This window comes from Eucyclogobius newberryi, unplaced genomic scaffold (genome assembly GCF_026437365.1).
Source record: "Eucyclogobius newberryi isolate DKJ021-1_F unplaced genomic scaffold, fEucNew1.0.hap1 SCAF_22, whole genome shotgun sequence".
Lineage (NCBI taxonomy): Eukaryota > Metazoa > Chordata > Actinopteri > Gobiiformes > Gobiidae > Eucyclogobius > Eucyclogobius newberryi.
Window position 1 is genome coordinate 17,160,982 of NW_027315857.1, and position 13,077 is coordinate 17,174,058.

Sequence of the window (13,077 nt, forward strand, 5' to 3'; positions counted from 1 at the left end):
CCATTCCAAAAAAAGCTCCATCGAAAAGCGATTGGGCCAGACTTCCAGCCTTGCCCCGCACACCTGTCTCTGCGTGGTCTAGTCTCATCTCGCTGCTCCTCAAACTTCATTTCACACCGGAGCAGAATTAGCCAGGAGGTCACTGTAATCCATTTTGGGAATCCCGGTTATGAGTGAATGTTTGCACAAGGACGGACGAATGAAACCTCCCGGATGATGGATCGCTTTCTCGCAATAACCGGTTGAGAAATCTTTGAGTTCATTAACTTTTAATGACTGATAAATGGCGATGACTTTCCTGCTTGCTCTAGATCCTCCAATTTGTGGAAACCTTGAAGGGATCACGCCGTGGAGCGAGGAGGAGCGAGATAGATGTGCCATGCAAATTTCATTTTTAGACCACTGGAGACGGGGGGGGCTAACCGATTTACCTGTGTCGCTGACATTCCGTGAACATGATTTGTGACTGTTGTTGCAAAGACATCGTCACCTTATTATGATGTCATCGGACGGTGACACAATGTGGGTATGTCATATTTACTGGGTGTATCGTCGATTGTGGAGTGTAAGATATCGCAATCGAATCAACATTCCAGTTTGAATTGGCGCAGTTATCAAATCGCAAAGTAATTCAAGATAATTGGATGTCAAACTAAATGTGTACTATACAATAAATATAGTTGTAACTGTAGACAAGCAGGTCCAGGAAAAGGAAAGGCAAGCATATTCTGTCTTCTCCGAACTTCAGTTTTCTCCTGAATGTTCAGTTTTCTCCTGAATGTTCAGTTTACTCCTGAATGATCAGTTTAATCCTGTTGTTTTTTACAATATGCACTCTTTGCTGATTGTTTTAAACATCCATCACAAATCTAATCACAATCAAATCTTGAAAAAAAAGTTCAGTTTTGTTTTTTCCAAATTTGTTAGCTTAGAGTTTAGCTTAGGTTTTAGTTTAGGGTTAGGGTTTGATGCAGCTTGATTTGAGAAAAGATTAGAAGAGAATTACATTTATTGGTAAGAGATTACCACTCCCACACTCTACCAATGTTTTGCTGATATGTAATGTTATTGTAAAATAAAAATACCCATGCTACAGGCTCTTTACAGGTTTATCCAACCACATCATCGGCCTATGCTAGAACTTTCAAAAAACACCTTCGAAAAACTGGTGTCATTATCATAAGGTGACAATTCATGAGTAATGACGGTTCTGGAATATTTAATAAAGTCATGTATTTGCAATGTCATCAACACATAAAAAAGAGGGGTAAAAAAAAACCTGTATTTTTAACCCTTTCCGGCCAATGCTCTACGATGGAACTTTTCATCCCTTCAATGGCTTGTATGTCTGCGGCCCACGGATCGGACAGTCAGCGAGACCAGCTCACCAACTTCCACCGTTTCCAAATGGGATATAGCTCACTACATGTTTTTAAAATTCTTTGCAAGGATTTTTTTTAACAGCAAACAAGGCATTTTGCGATCATCATTAGCGACTTCATTAGGGTCTGGTAATACATCACAGAATTGTTCAATTAGCAAATGTGTGAGTAAAAGCCACTTCCTAGTGTCATAGAATCCCTAATGGCAACTGACAAGATCATTTTTCATAATTTGTGGCTTAATTAGTGCGCTTTTTTAGCTTTCAGCAATCAATAAGTGATTGGTGCTGAGAGATTTTGTTACAGAGTGGGATGCTGGTCCCTGGCTGTTTGTGTCCACTATTCTGTCGCGGTTGACAGCTCCAGTCCACTGCCCAGCCACTTTGCCACGTGCACACGAAGGATGCGACCACTAGGGGGCAGGAGACAGTAGTTCTCATTGTGATTTTAGTATTTTAAGTATTTTAATCAAAGTTATTGAAGAGTTTGATATGATAATAGGAGTCAGTAAACTTTCATTTAAACATGTGGAATGTCAGAAATATTGAAATGATTGCACATAATACATTTCAACTTAATTAACAATCGTGATGATAGTGTGGTAGAAATAACCCAATAAAATTGTCTACCACTAAGAATAAAATGTACTCTTTCTATTTATTCTATTTCTTATTACTATAGCTTAAAATTGTCACTATACAATAACAATAATACATTTCTGTCATTATTTTTTTTTATCAGGCCCCTAAACAATTTTCTAACACTTCAAACTCAATAACCCGATATGACAATTCAATAAAATATAAATTAATTTTACAATATTGGCAATATGGTAACTATATAAAGATAATATGTAGTTTACAAACACAAACTCAATTTTATTTTATTGAAGTTTAATCTTATTATTGCACATCTCTTTATATTATTCTTACTATTACAAATACAATCATGTCAAATGTTTTATTTTAATCATAACTGTAAGAGGACTACAGTAGGTATATGTTCATTAAAAGGGCAGCCTGTTGAGATTTTAATACAATAAAAAAGAAACATAGTAATAAATACAATAAATATAAATCAAATAAACAATATAAAAAACAGTATTGTTTCTTATAATCTAGTAAACTACAGCAGAGCGCAAAATTGCATGACAAAGAGAACTGCTGTTTCCAAATGTAAAATCAATATTTGACTTTCAGACTTACGTTTTTTATTGTTGTCTGGAACTATTTTAGCATATTTTCTTATTTAAACTTGCATATTATATTCCACCCTACATGGTTTTAGTCCCTATGGTTTGTGTGCACCGGGCTGGATGTGGCTGGGATGTGCTGATCACCCTTTCCAAAGTAATAATCACTGTCAGGTTTCTCTTGCTCAGAGTACTGCATTATGGCAAGTGCAAGTCAGAACGTTGAGAATATATATGTAAAAATAACTTGTGTGAGACAGTGCATCTGCTGCGGTGAGACGCAAGTGTTTGATCAACATGAACATCATCTACATCCAAACAAAATGCCGGATGGGTTTGAATTATGTTACGCTGGTAAAAAATGAAGTAGCTAGGATTCTAAAGATAAGCAGATGGAAGGTAAATCTTTGATAGTCGGTGATAAAACAAAACTCTCAACATGATAAAACATTACAAGCAAATTATCCTGAGCGACAATAACTACAATGCCACAGAATGTAAACACTTTTTGTGACATTCTGTTGCAGTGATAACACTTACGTTTAGGGACATAAAGAGAAACAACATCCATTTTTTTTATTTGGATATTAAAATACCTATGACAGGTTGGATGACTTATCAAACTAAAATGCAGTTGAGATCAATAAAAATAATAAAAATGCTATCACAGAACATTATAATTGATGACATCAGGAATTTTGGAATAAAAAAAAAAAAGACCAATAAAAATATATGGAAACACCTTTATTTTATTGAATTAATGTTTAGAGCGTCGAAAAAGTTATTTCTTTGTGTAAATTATGCATAAACTTTGACTAGAGTTAGTATCCCTAGTGTGATGTCACTTCCTGTTCTTTTCTACAGAACGTTTTCTCCACAAATACCTACTCGATTGGTGTAATACTATCATTTATATGTACAATACACTAAAGAAAATTTGAAAATCGTATACAAACCTTTCATACGCATTCTAAATTAATTAAACTGTAAAATAATAGAACTTGAAATATCAAAAAGCTAATCTTGTTTTCAGAGTTATGTCCGGCTCTATATTATTATTTATTAATTTGACTAATTCTCTGTTCTTTTCCCAAGAAAATAAAAATAGTAGATTATTTAGTTAGAGACAGTTGGAAGTGTCTAGTACTAGTGCAGAAGTCTAACAGATTTATTAAATCCTAGTAAAATGACTCCAATCAAGATAAACATACTCTGAATTACAGTTAGATTTTCAAAGTTTTTCAAATTCATGTATAGCTCAAATTAATATTTCAAAATCTAGATCATTTTATGTTGTGTGTGTGTGTTGTATGTTATAACCTCCAAAATTAGATCTTAAACCTCAAGAAAAACAATATAACATAGCAAACATCAAGGAAAAAAAATCCTAATCGAAAAAATCCCATTGAAACGGCGTCAATACACTTTGATATATAGTGTTGCCCTGATGAGCCCGATGTAGCGTATCTTGCCTTCTGCTGTGCTCTGTAACGAGATGCAAATATATTCAAACACTTAGTCTATGTTTCAAAGGGTGGTCGTGACTAGGAGCTCGTCCCCGGATGGTGGCCCAGAGCATTGCTTGGTTGTCTGCAGAATGTTCTTTGAAGGATGTAAAATGTTTTTTCTCTCTCTCTTCTTTTTCTTTCTCTTTTGGTTTGATCTCACCATCTCGCTCTCTCTCCCGCCAGATTGTATCAGGATAGACTGTAGCCTCAGTAAGTGCTCCTATGCATTTTTATGACTCTAATGTACCTGTTTTTCTTGTTCTGTTTTGATAAAGTGGTCCTTTTCGGGAAGTTTTATGACATTTTCCACCAAATAATTCAGTTTCTCATCCATTTTCCATCTCACTGTGTTTTGTCTCAGGTGATTTCATTTCTTTAGGCACTCGCATTATATTAGAAGTACTCACTTTCAAAATAAATGTGACTGAGACGTTGTGTTTCATCATTATTACCAACAATTTAGGGGCAAACAAGTTCATAGGAAATTAGCAAATGTTCCAATGAAACCTGTCCTTAACCAAATGTCCCAGCATCACCTGTCCTTAACCAAATGTCCCAGCATCACCTGTCCTTAACCAAATGTCCCAGCATCACCTGTCCTTAACCAAATGTCCCAGCATCACCTGTCCTTAACCAAATGTCCCAGCATCACCTGTCCTTAACCAAATGTCCCAGCATCACCTGTCCTTAACCAAATGTACCAATGTCCCCTGTCCTTTGACCCTCCTTCTCGACAAGGAAAAACTACCAAACCGCTTTGAGAAAAAGTAGACATCTTGATGAGTTCCAAGTGCTAACCCAAAACAGATACAGGTCAAGAACTAAAAAAAAAAAAAAAAAAAAAAGTCCAGCTCAAGACCACCTTTGAGACCTTTTTTACAATTAACCACTCCTAGACAAACAAAAGATTACACCAACAAATAGTTGATAGGGAATATTTAAAAATAAATAAATATATATATATATATTTCAACAAAGCATCAGAAATGTTTTGATATGTGCGCTAGACTTTTCTGTCTAAAAACACTTTTTTAGATATTTATTTTAATAACTTAATCATAGACGATGCACACAATGTTATGATTTTGCATCTCCAAAAATTATGCAATTTGAAATCTAAAAAATAATTGTATTGACAGTAAACGGCGCTGAAAATGAAAATTGACCTTGGCCAAAAACTTTTTTCAAAATAAATGTTGAAAATTTGAGTTTGAAAAAGAAAACCTTCAAAAAACTTTTCCAGAGGTTAAATATCCAAATGGTCGGTTCATAACGTTATCGTTTTCAAAAGTAAAAAATATTTGGAACGTTTAAACTAACTATAAGGTAATATAACATCCCCATTATTTGCTTTGTATTCCAGTACTGCATTCACAATACTAATAATCCTCTCATATATAATAATCATACTTATGCATACATAAGCTCTTTGTGATGGATTCAATGAATGCTTAATTTGGCGTTGCCGGCAGGATTTTCCATCCTCGACTCCTCCATGTTTTCTTTTTCTACTCCTACTTTAAAATCATCCTATTGCTTTTCCTTTTCACATAACCCAGTCCAGTCATCATCCTGTCAACCTCACTCTAAAAACATTCCCCGAAAAGGACGACTTGACACTCCCATGTCGAAATGTTCCTATTCGTTTTGATACGATGTTGATTCCCGGCTCCGGGCGAATGCATACCCAGGTGGTGTCTGTTTTCTATGCGGGACAAACTGTAAGCTTTGGCCCCTAGAAAGCTAATGGCGGATCCGCTGAGAGACGCTATACCACCTGGCGAGTGCTTGTTTAGCCATCGAGCTAATGTTTTCCTACCCCGTGCTGACAGAATGATAGCGCACTGTTATTTCTATCAAGGCCGCTGACAATTGAACAAGCGGCCCGCAGGTAAGTGCTGCTATGAGTGGTGACAGAAAACACGGGAACTGCATGTTTGCTACGGTGGCTTTCATTTGAATGGTGACGAATGTGGTTCCGCACTTGTTCCAGGTGTTTTGTGCAGTAAAATGCATTCACACATGACTAATGTGACAAAAGTTGTATTGGCATTATCATTAAGCTTTCTTGTAAAACCAATAACGGGGCACAGAATGGGCAATTTGTTGTTATGGAACGTTTTCTTCAGTCTTCAGTTGTTTTTCGACCTATTTTTTGCACCATACATGCAAACCCACAATAGAGAAATGCCACGTTCAAGATATTTTATTGTTTTGTTTTGAATGTTCAAATCAAATATATACTTTATTATCCAGTCCTTCACAATCAAAGGATGTATTTTCAAATGTGTTACGATTGTTGTTTCAAGTGTGCATTTTAAAATATTCACAGTATATATATATATATATATATATATATATATATATATATATATATATATATATATAATATTTTTGTATGAATTTGTTCCCTTTTTTCACTCGAACAGAGTTATCTCCCCAGGTGAATGAGTAATCTTAGTTCTGCCGATCTACTACTCTATTATGTGATGTTGTTTCAGCATGGATACTTCAAATTAATCTAGATTTTTTTTTTGTCATCCATCCATCCATCCATCTTCTGCCGCTTTATCCGGGGCCGGGTCGTGGGGGCAGCAGTCTGAGCAGGGACTCCCAGACTTCCTTCTCCCCAGACACTTCCTCTAACTCCTCCGGGGGGATCCCGAGGCGTTCCCAGGCCAGCCGAGAGACATAGTCTCTCCAGCGTGTCCTGGGTCTTCCCCGGGGCCTCTTCCCGGTGGGACATGCCTGAAACACCTCCCGAGGGAGGCGCCCAGGAGGCATCCGGAACAGATGCCCGAGCCACCTCAGCTGGCTCCTCTCGACGTGGAGGAGCAGCGGCTCTACTCCGAGCTCCCCCCGTGTGGCCGAGCTCCTCACCTTATCTCTAAGGGAGCGCCCAGCCACACGGCGGAGGAAACTGATTTCGACCGCTTGTATCCGCGATCTTGTTCTTTCGGTCACTACCCAAAGCTCATGACCATAGGTGAGGGTAGGAACGTAGACCGACCGGTAAATAGAGGGCTTTGCCTTTCGGCTCAGCTCCCTCTTCACCACAACAGTCCGATGCAGCGACTGCATCACTGCAGCCGCTGCACCGATCCACCTGTCGATCTCACGCTCCATCCTTCCCTCACTCGAGAACAAGACCCCGAGATACTTGAACTCCTCCACTTGGGGCAAGGACACCCCACCCACCTGGAGAGGGCAAGCCACCTTTTTCCGGTCGAGAACCATGGCCTCGGATTTGGAGGTGCTGATTCTCACCCCAGCCGCTTCACACTCGGCTGCAAACCGTCCCAGTGCATGTTGCAGGTCCGGGTTTGATGGAGCCATCAGGACAACATTGTCTGCAAACAGCAGAGATGAGATCCTGTGGTCCCCAAACCGGACACCCTCCGACCCCCGACTGCGCCTAGAAATTCTGTCCATAAAAATTATGAACAGAACCGGTGACAAAGGGCAGCCATGGCGGAGTCCAACATGCACTGGGAACAGGTCTGACTTACTGCCGGCAATGCGAACACAGCTCCTGCTCCGGTCATACAGGGACTGGACAGCCCTGAGCAAAGGGCCCCGGACCCCGTACTCCCGAAGCACCCCCCAAAGGACACCCCGAGGGACACGGTCGAAAGCCTGTCCCTCGGGGGACTTGTTGGGCAAACTCCCATGAACCCTCGAGCACCCGATGGAGGGTATAGAGCTGGTCCAGTGTTCCACGACCGGGACGAAAACCACTCTGCTCCTCCTGAATCTGAGGTTCGACTATCGGTCGGATTCTCCTCTCCAGTACCTTGGAATAGACCTTACCTGGGAGGCTGAGGAGTGTGATCCCTCTGTAGTTGGAACACACCCTCCGGTCCCCCTTCTTGAACAGAGGGACCACCACCCCGGTCTGCCAGTCCAGAGGCACGGTCCCCGAACGCCACGCGATGTTGCAGAGACGTGTCAACCAAGACAGTCCTACAACATCCAGATACTTTAGGTACTCAGGGCGGATCTCATCCACCCCCGGAGCCCTGCCACCGAGGAGTTTGCGGACAACCTCAGTGACTTCAGCTTGGGTGATGGATGAGCCAGCCTCCGAGTCCCCGGTCTCTACTTCCTCTTCGGAAGACGTGACTGAGGGATTAAGGAGATCCTCAAAGTATTCCTTCCACCGTCCGACGACATCCCCAGTCGAGGTCAGCAGGCCTCCACCCGCACCGTAAACGGTGTTGGTGAGACACTGCTTCCCCCTCCTGAGGCGCCGGACGGTTTGCCAGAATTTCTTTGGTGCCGACCGATAGTCCTCCTCCATGGCCTCCCCGAACTCCTCCCAGGCCCGGGTTTTTGCCTCTGCGACAGCACGAGCCGCGGCTCGCTTGGCCTGCCGATACCCCTCGATGACCTCCGGAGACCTACAAGCCAGAGTGGCCTGATAGGCCTCCTTCTTCAGTCTGACGGCATCCCTTACTTCCGGTGTCCACCACCGGGTTCGGGGGTTGCCGCCACGACAGGCACCGGAGACCTTGCGACCACAGCTCCGAGCAGCCGCATCAACAATGGAGGCGGAGAACATGGTCCACTCGGACTCAATGTCCCCAGCCTCCCCCGGGACATGGGAGAAGCTCTCCCGGAGGTGCGAGTTGAATACCCTACTGACAGAGGGCTCCACAAAACGTTCCCAACAGACCCTCACAATGCGCTTGGGTCTGCCAAGTCTGTCCGGCTTCCTCCTCCGCCAGCGGATACAACTCACCACCAGGTGGTGATCAGTTGACAACTCTGCCCCTCTCTTCACCAGAGTGTCCAAGACATGCGGCCGGAAGTCTGATGACACGACAACAAAGTCGATCATTGACCTCCGGCCTAGGGTGTCCTGGTGCCATGTGCACTGATGAACACCCTTGTGCTTGAACATGGTGTTCGTTATGGACAATCCGTGGCTAGCACAGAAGTCCAATAACTGAACACCGCTCGGGTTCAGATCGGGGAAGCCGTTCTTCCCGATCACCCCTCTCCAGGTGTCACTGTCATTGCCCACGTGGGCGTTGAAGCCCCCCAGTAGAACAACGGAGTCCCCGGTCGGTGCACTGTCCAGTACCCCTCCCAAGGACTCCAAGAAGGCCGGGTACTCTGCACTGCTGTTCGGCCGTAGGCCGCCACAACAGTGAGAGACCTGTCCCCCACCCGAAGGCGGAGGGACGCGACCCTCTCGTTCACCGGGGTAAACTCCAACACGTGGCGGCTGAGCTGAGGGGCTATCAGCAAGCCCACACCAGCCCGCCGCCTCTCCCCGCGGGCAACACCAGAGAAGTGGAGCGTCCAGCCCCTCTCGAGGAGATGGGTTCCAGAGCCCAAACTGTGCGTGGAGGTGAGGCCGACTATATCTAGTCGGTATCGCTCAACCTCCCGCACAAGCTCAGGCTCTTTCCCCCCCAGCGAGGTGACATTCCATGTCCCCAGAGTTAGTCTCTGTGTCTGGAGATCTGGTCGCCGAGGCCCCTGCCGTCGACTGCCGCCCAGATCTCTCTGCACCGGCCCCTTATGGATCCTCCTGCGGGTGGTGGGCCCACGGGAGGGCGGCCCCACGTCGCTCTTTCGGGCTGTGCCCGGCCGGGCCCCGTGGGGTAAGACCCGGCCACCAGGCGCTCGCCATGGAGCACCCATCCCAGGCCTGGCTCCAGGATGGGGCCCCGGTGACGCCGATCCGGGCGACGTAAACTGCCTTGTTCGTGTTGTCATCATAAAGGGCTTCTGAACCGATCTTTGTCTGACCCGTCACCTAGGACCTGTTTGCCTTGGGAGACCCTACCAGGGGCATGAAGCCCCCGACAACATAGCTCCCGGGATCATTCGGGCACTCAAACCCCTCCACCACGTTAAGGTGTCGGTTCAAGGAGAGGTTTTTTTGTCATTATTATTTTAAATGTTTACTTTTCAAAACAACTCATGGCTCCACACAACCCGAATACAAAACAACCCTGAATTATATTACACAGAGGACAAATGCACAATTCCAACATATTGCCGTCGCGCCCCCACAACAAGACGTACACAATCACACAGAGAGGATCAATTCCACCATTTCAAATTATTTGAGGATTGCATTGAAATAGATAGTCCAGATAGCCAGTTGTCCAGATATTCTGCTTCATCATTAATGCTAATTTTTGATTAGCATTAGCACTTGAGCTACAACCTGTTACATTGCATCTCTCCTTATAAGGTTACAGTGTAGTGTGCACGGTCCATATCTCAAATAAACTTTAATTCTCGAATAAGATATGACTGATTTTATGAGTTAAGTTCCTAAGTATATATTATAATATGCAAACTCTATATCAGTGGTTTTATCGGAATACCAATTTTTATTTGAGTTCTATTTGACAACACTACTTATATATTCCTATCAAATATTCATATTTCAAGCATTCACAATTAACAATAGTCAGTAAAAAAAAAAAAATCACAAATATTAGTGTTTGATTATATAAGATACTGAATATCCACTTGTACTACAGTTTTTTTTTTTTTCATATTTCCATCTGATTTTTTAAAGAACTAGCATTTTAAAGTTGTGACATATGCAAAAATCCGCGCCATCCCTTTACACCGCGTCTGGGTGAATCTGCTCCAACGCCTGCTCCAAATGCAAATCTCAGACAAATATGCATTGTGTGTGGGTGTACAAGTTCCTCTCTTCCCTTCCCTGATCTCGCTTAAAAGCACTTTACCCTACTCATGGAGCACATCCCCAACTTCAAAGCCCCGGCGCTGAAAGAGGGGCCGCTATTGCAAATGACTGTGACTGCTCTGCTGCACCCAGTTGTGGAGAGGGTGAGGCGCATGGAAATAGGGCTGGTGTAATGTGGCACTTTGTCCATTAGATGTCAGGGTGGCGCTTTGGATTTCTTGTGGTAAAAATGACAGCACGAGGAGGATATTTCTTACCCTATATCGAAAAAGTAGCAGTTGAATAGGAGATGTCTATGAAATGATGCACTTTTAATCAAATTTGAGTGTGACAATTGAATTCAGCCGTTTGATATTGCATTAGAGGTTTGAGACGATTAAATACACTTTTTATTTAATTATCTTTTACTTTTTTAACATATAAAAGACATCATTTTCTTTTTTCAGTTTACAGTATACTTAGCGCTGATGGTTTAGAACATTATATCATTTCATTTCTTAAACATTTTTCACCAAATGTTTATGTTTAACAGTATACAGAATAGAGCCCTGCTGTGCCCCGCCCGAGGCCCAAAGTCACTCACAGGAACAAGCGATAGAAAATGAATGACAAAAAAACAATGATGATGCTGTCATACTGGAGGGCGGGATCTTATTCATGGGTTTCAGGCAAATTATTCCTCCCTGAACAAGTTTGTGTTTCAAAATATGATTTATTATTGTAATTTGAATTGCGCTATTGCTGTAACAACAGTTGTCAGATCCTTCAAATCATGAAGGAATGCCTGAAACCCAGGAATATGTGGCTCTCTGGCAGTGGTTCTCAACTTGGGGACCCCCGTGTGGCTTGTGAAACGATTTCCCCAGATGTTATGAGGGAAACATTTTAAATTGGGATTTAGTCTTAAACAAGGCTCTACACCCTTCAAATGAAGTGGTAAATGTGTATTATTATGTGTTGGCCTCGGTCTTATTTATCTCGGCCTATATCCTCAAAACAAAATCAAACAGGGGGAGTAGCCTATTTTTTATGTTTGGAGGTCGCGAATGCCATTGGATGTCATCCCGAAAAAAGTTGCTCTATGGGACGTTCACATTAACAATCCACAAACATGCATTACCATTATTTTCCGGAGTATAAGTCGCATATAAGCCAAAAAATGCATAATAGAGAAGAAAAAAACATATAAGTCACACTGGAGTTTAAGTTGCATTTTTGGGGGAAATTTATTTGATAAAATCCAAGACCAAGAACAGACATTTCATCTTAAAATGCAATTTAAAGTAATAACAGATGAGAGAACATGGTGAATAGGTGTACGTATGCTAACGCTAACACCTTCAGCTACATGACGCACAGACAGAACTGTGGTAAGTGTCTGGTATGTTAACGTAACATATGAACAGTTATTCAGATAACTATAGCATAAAGAACATGCTAACAAGTTTACCAAAGCATCAGTTTTACCCCAAATCACTAAATCCATTGAATTCTTCTTCCTCTGTGTCACTTCTAAACAACTCCACAAACTCCAGAGGTAGAGGAAGTGCCGATTCTTCTTCTGTGTTGCTTAGAGCCTAGAGCGCCCTCTTGTGGTTGTCAGTGTGAAAATAATCAACATGTGAAATGTAGTTGCCAGTGTGAAAAAAACGACTAATATCACATATAAGTTACTCTGGAGTATAAATTGCACCCCAGCCCGAACTATGAAAAAACGTATAGTCCGGAACATACGGTCATAAGGACGGCGCTGCAAACTTGTCATATTCATCCTATGACTCGAACTCTTGTGTGTCTTTAGAGTTGAATAATGGCACGACTTTCTGAGGCGATCGTGATTCATTTTTGTTTATTTATGCGTTTAAGCGTGGAGATGTTTCGCCACTCATCCAAGTAGCTGTAAACACCCACATACAAAGCAGTCACTCGTCATCACTCTTAAAAACATGACAGAATTCCATTTTCTTTTGATTTTATTCTATGTAGCGATGGCACGTCATAAAACTGTGCAGGAAAATGTGTTTAAAATATCAAGTAGGTGGAGACGTAGTGCCATTTTAATGTGGGGAAGAAAAATAAGAAATCATACTTCATTCTACGGTCATATGCTGCAGGTGTGAATACATCTATACTTCATCATTTTTTACCATTGATAAACGACCTTGATAGTATGTGGACTCCAGATTTCTTGTTATTTCCAGAAATGTTTTATTTAACCTTTGGATGCTGCGGTTGACTGCTCATACCACTATACAGCAGACTCTTCGTGGAAAGCCAGTTTTGGAAAGCAATAAAACATCTTGACATTCGATGAAA

General features: G+C 42.2%; 1 protein-coding gene across 4 annotated transcripts in view; it reads left to right on the forward strand.

The window, feature by feature from the left end:
* nrxn2b (neurexin 2b) overlaps positions 1-13,077 on the forward strand; it is a 1,099,331-nt gene that overhangs the window by 530,224 nt on the left and 556,030 nt on the right. For all 4 annotated transcript variants that reach the window (XM_072459234.1, XM_072459237.1, XM_072459236.1 and 1 more), the window contains one exon: positions 4,266-4,292. In XM_072459234.1, coding sequence (XP_072315335.1) covers positions 4,266-4,292 — 27 coding nt within the window. The remainder of the gene's footprint in view (positions 1-4,265; positions 4,293-13,077) is intronic.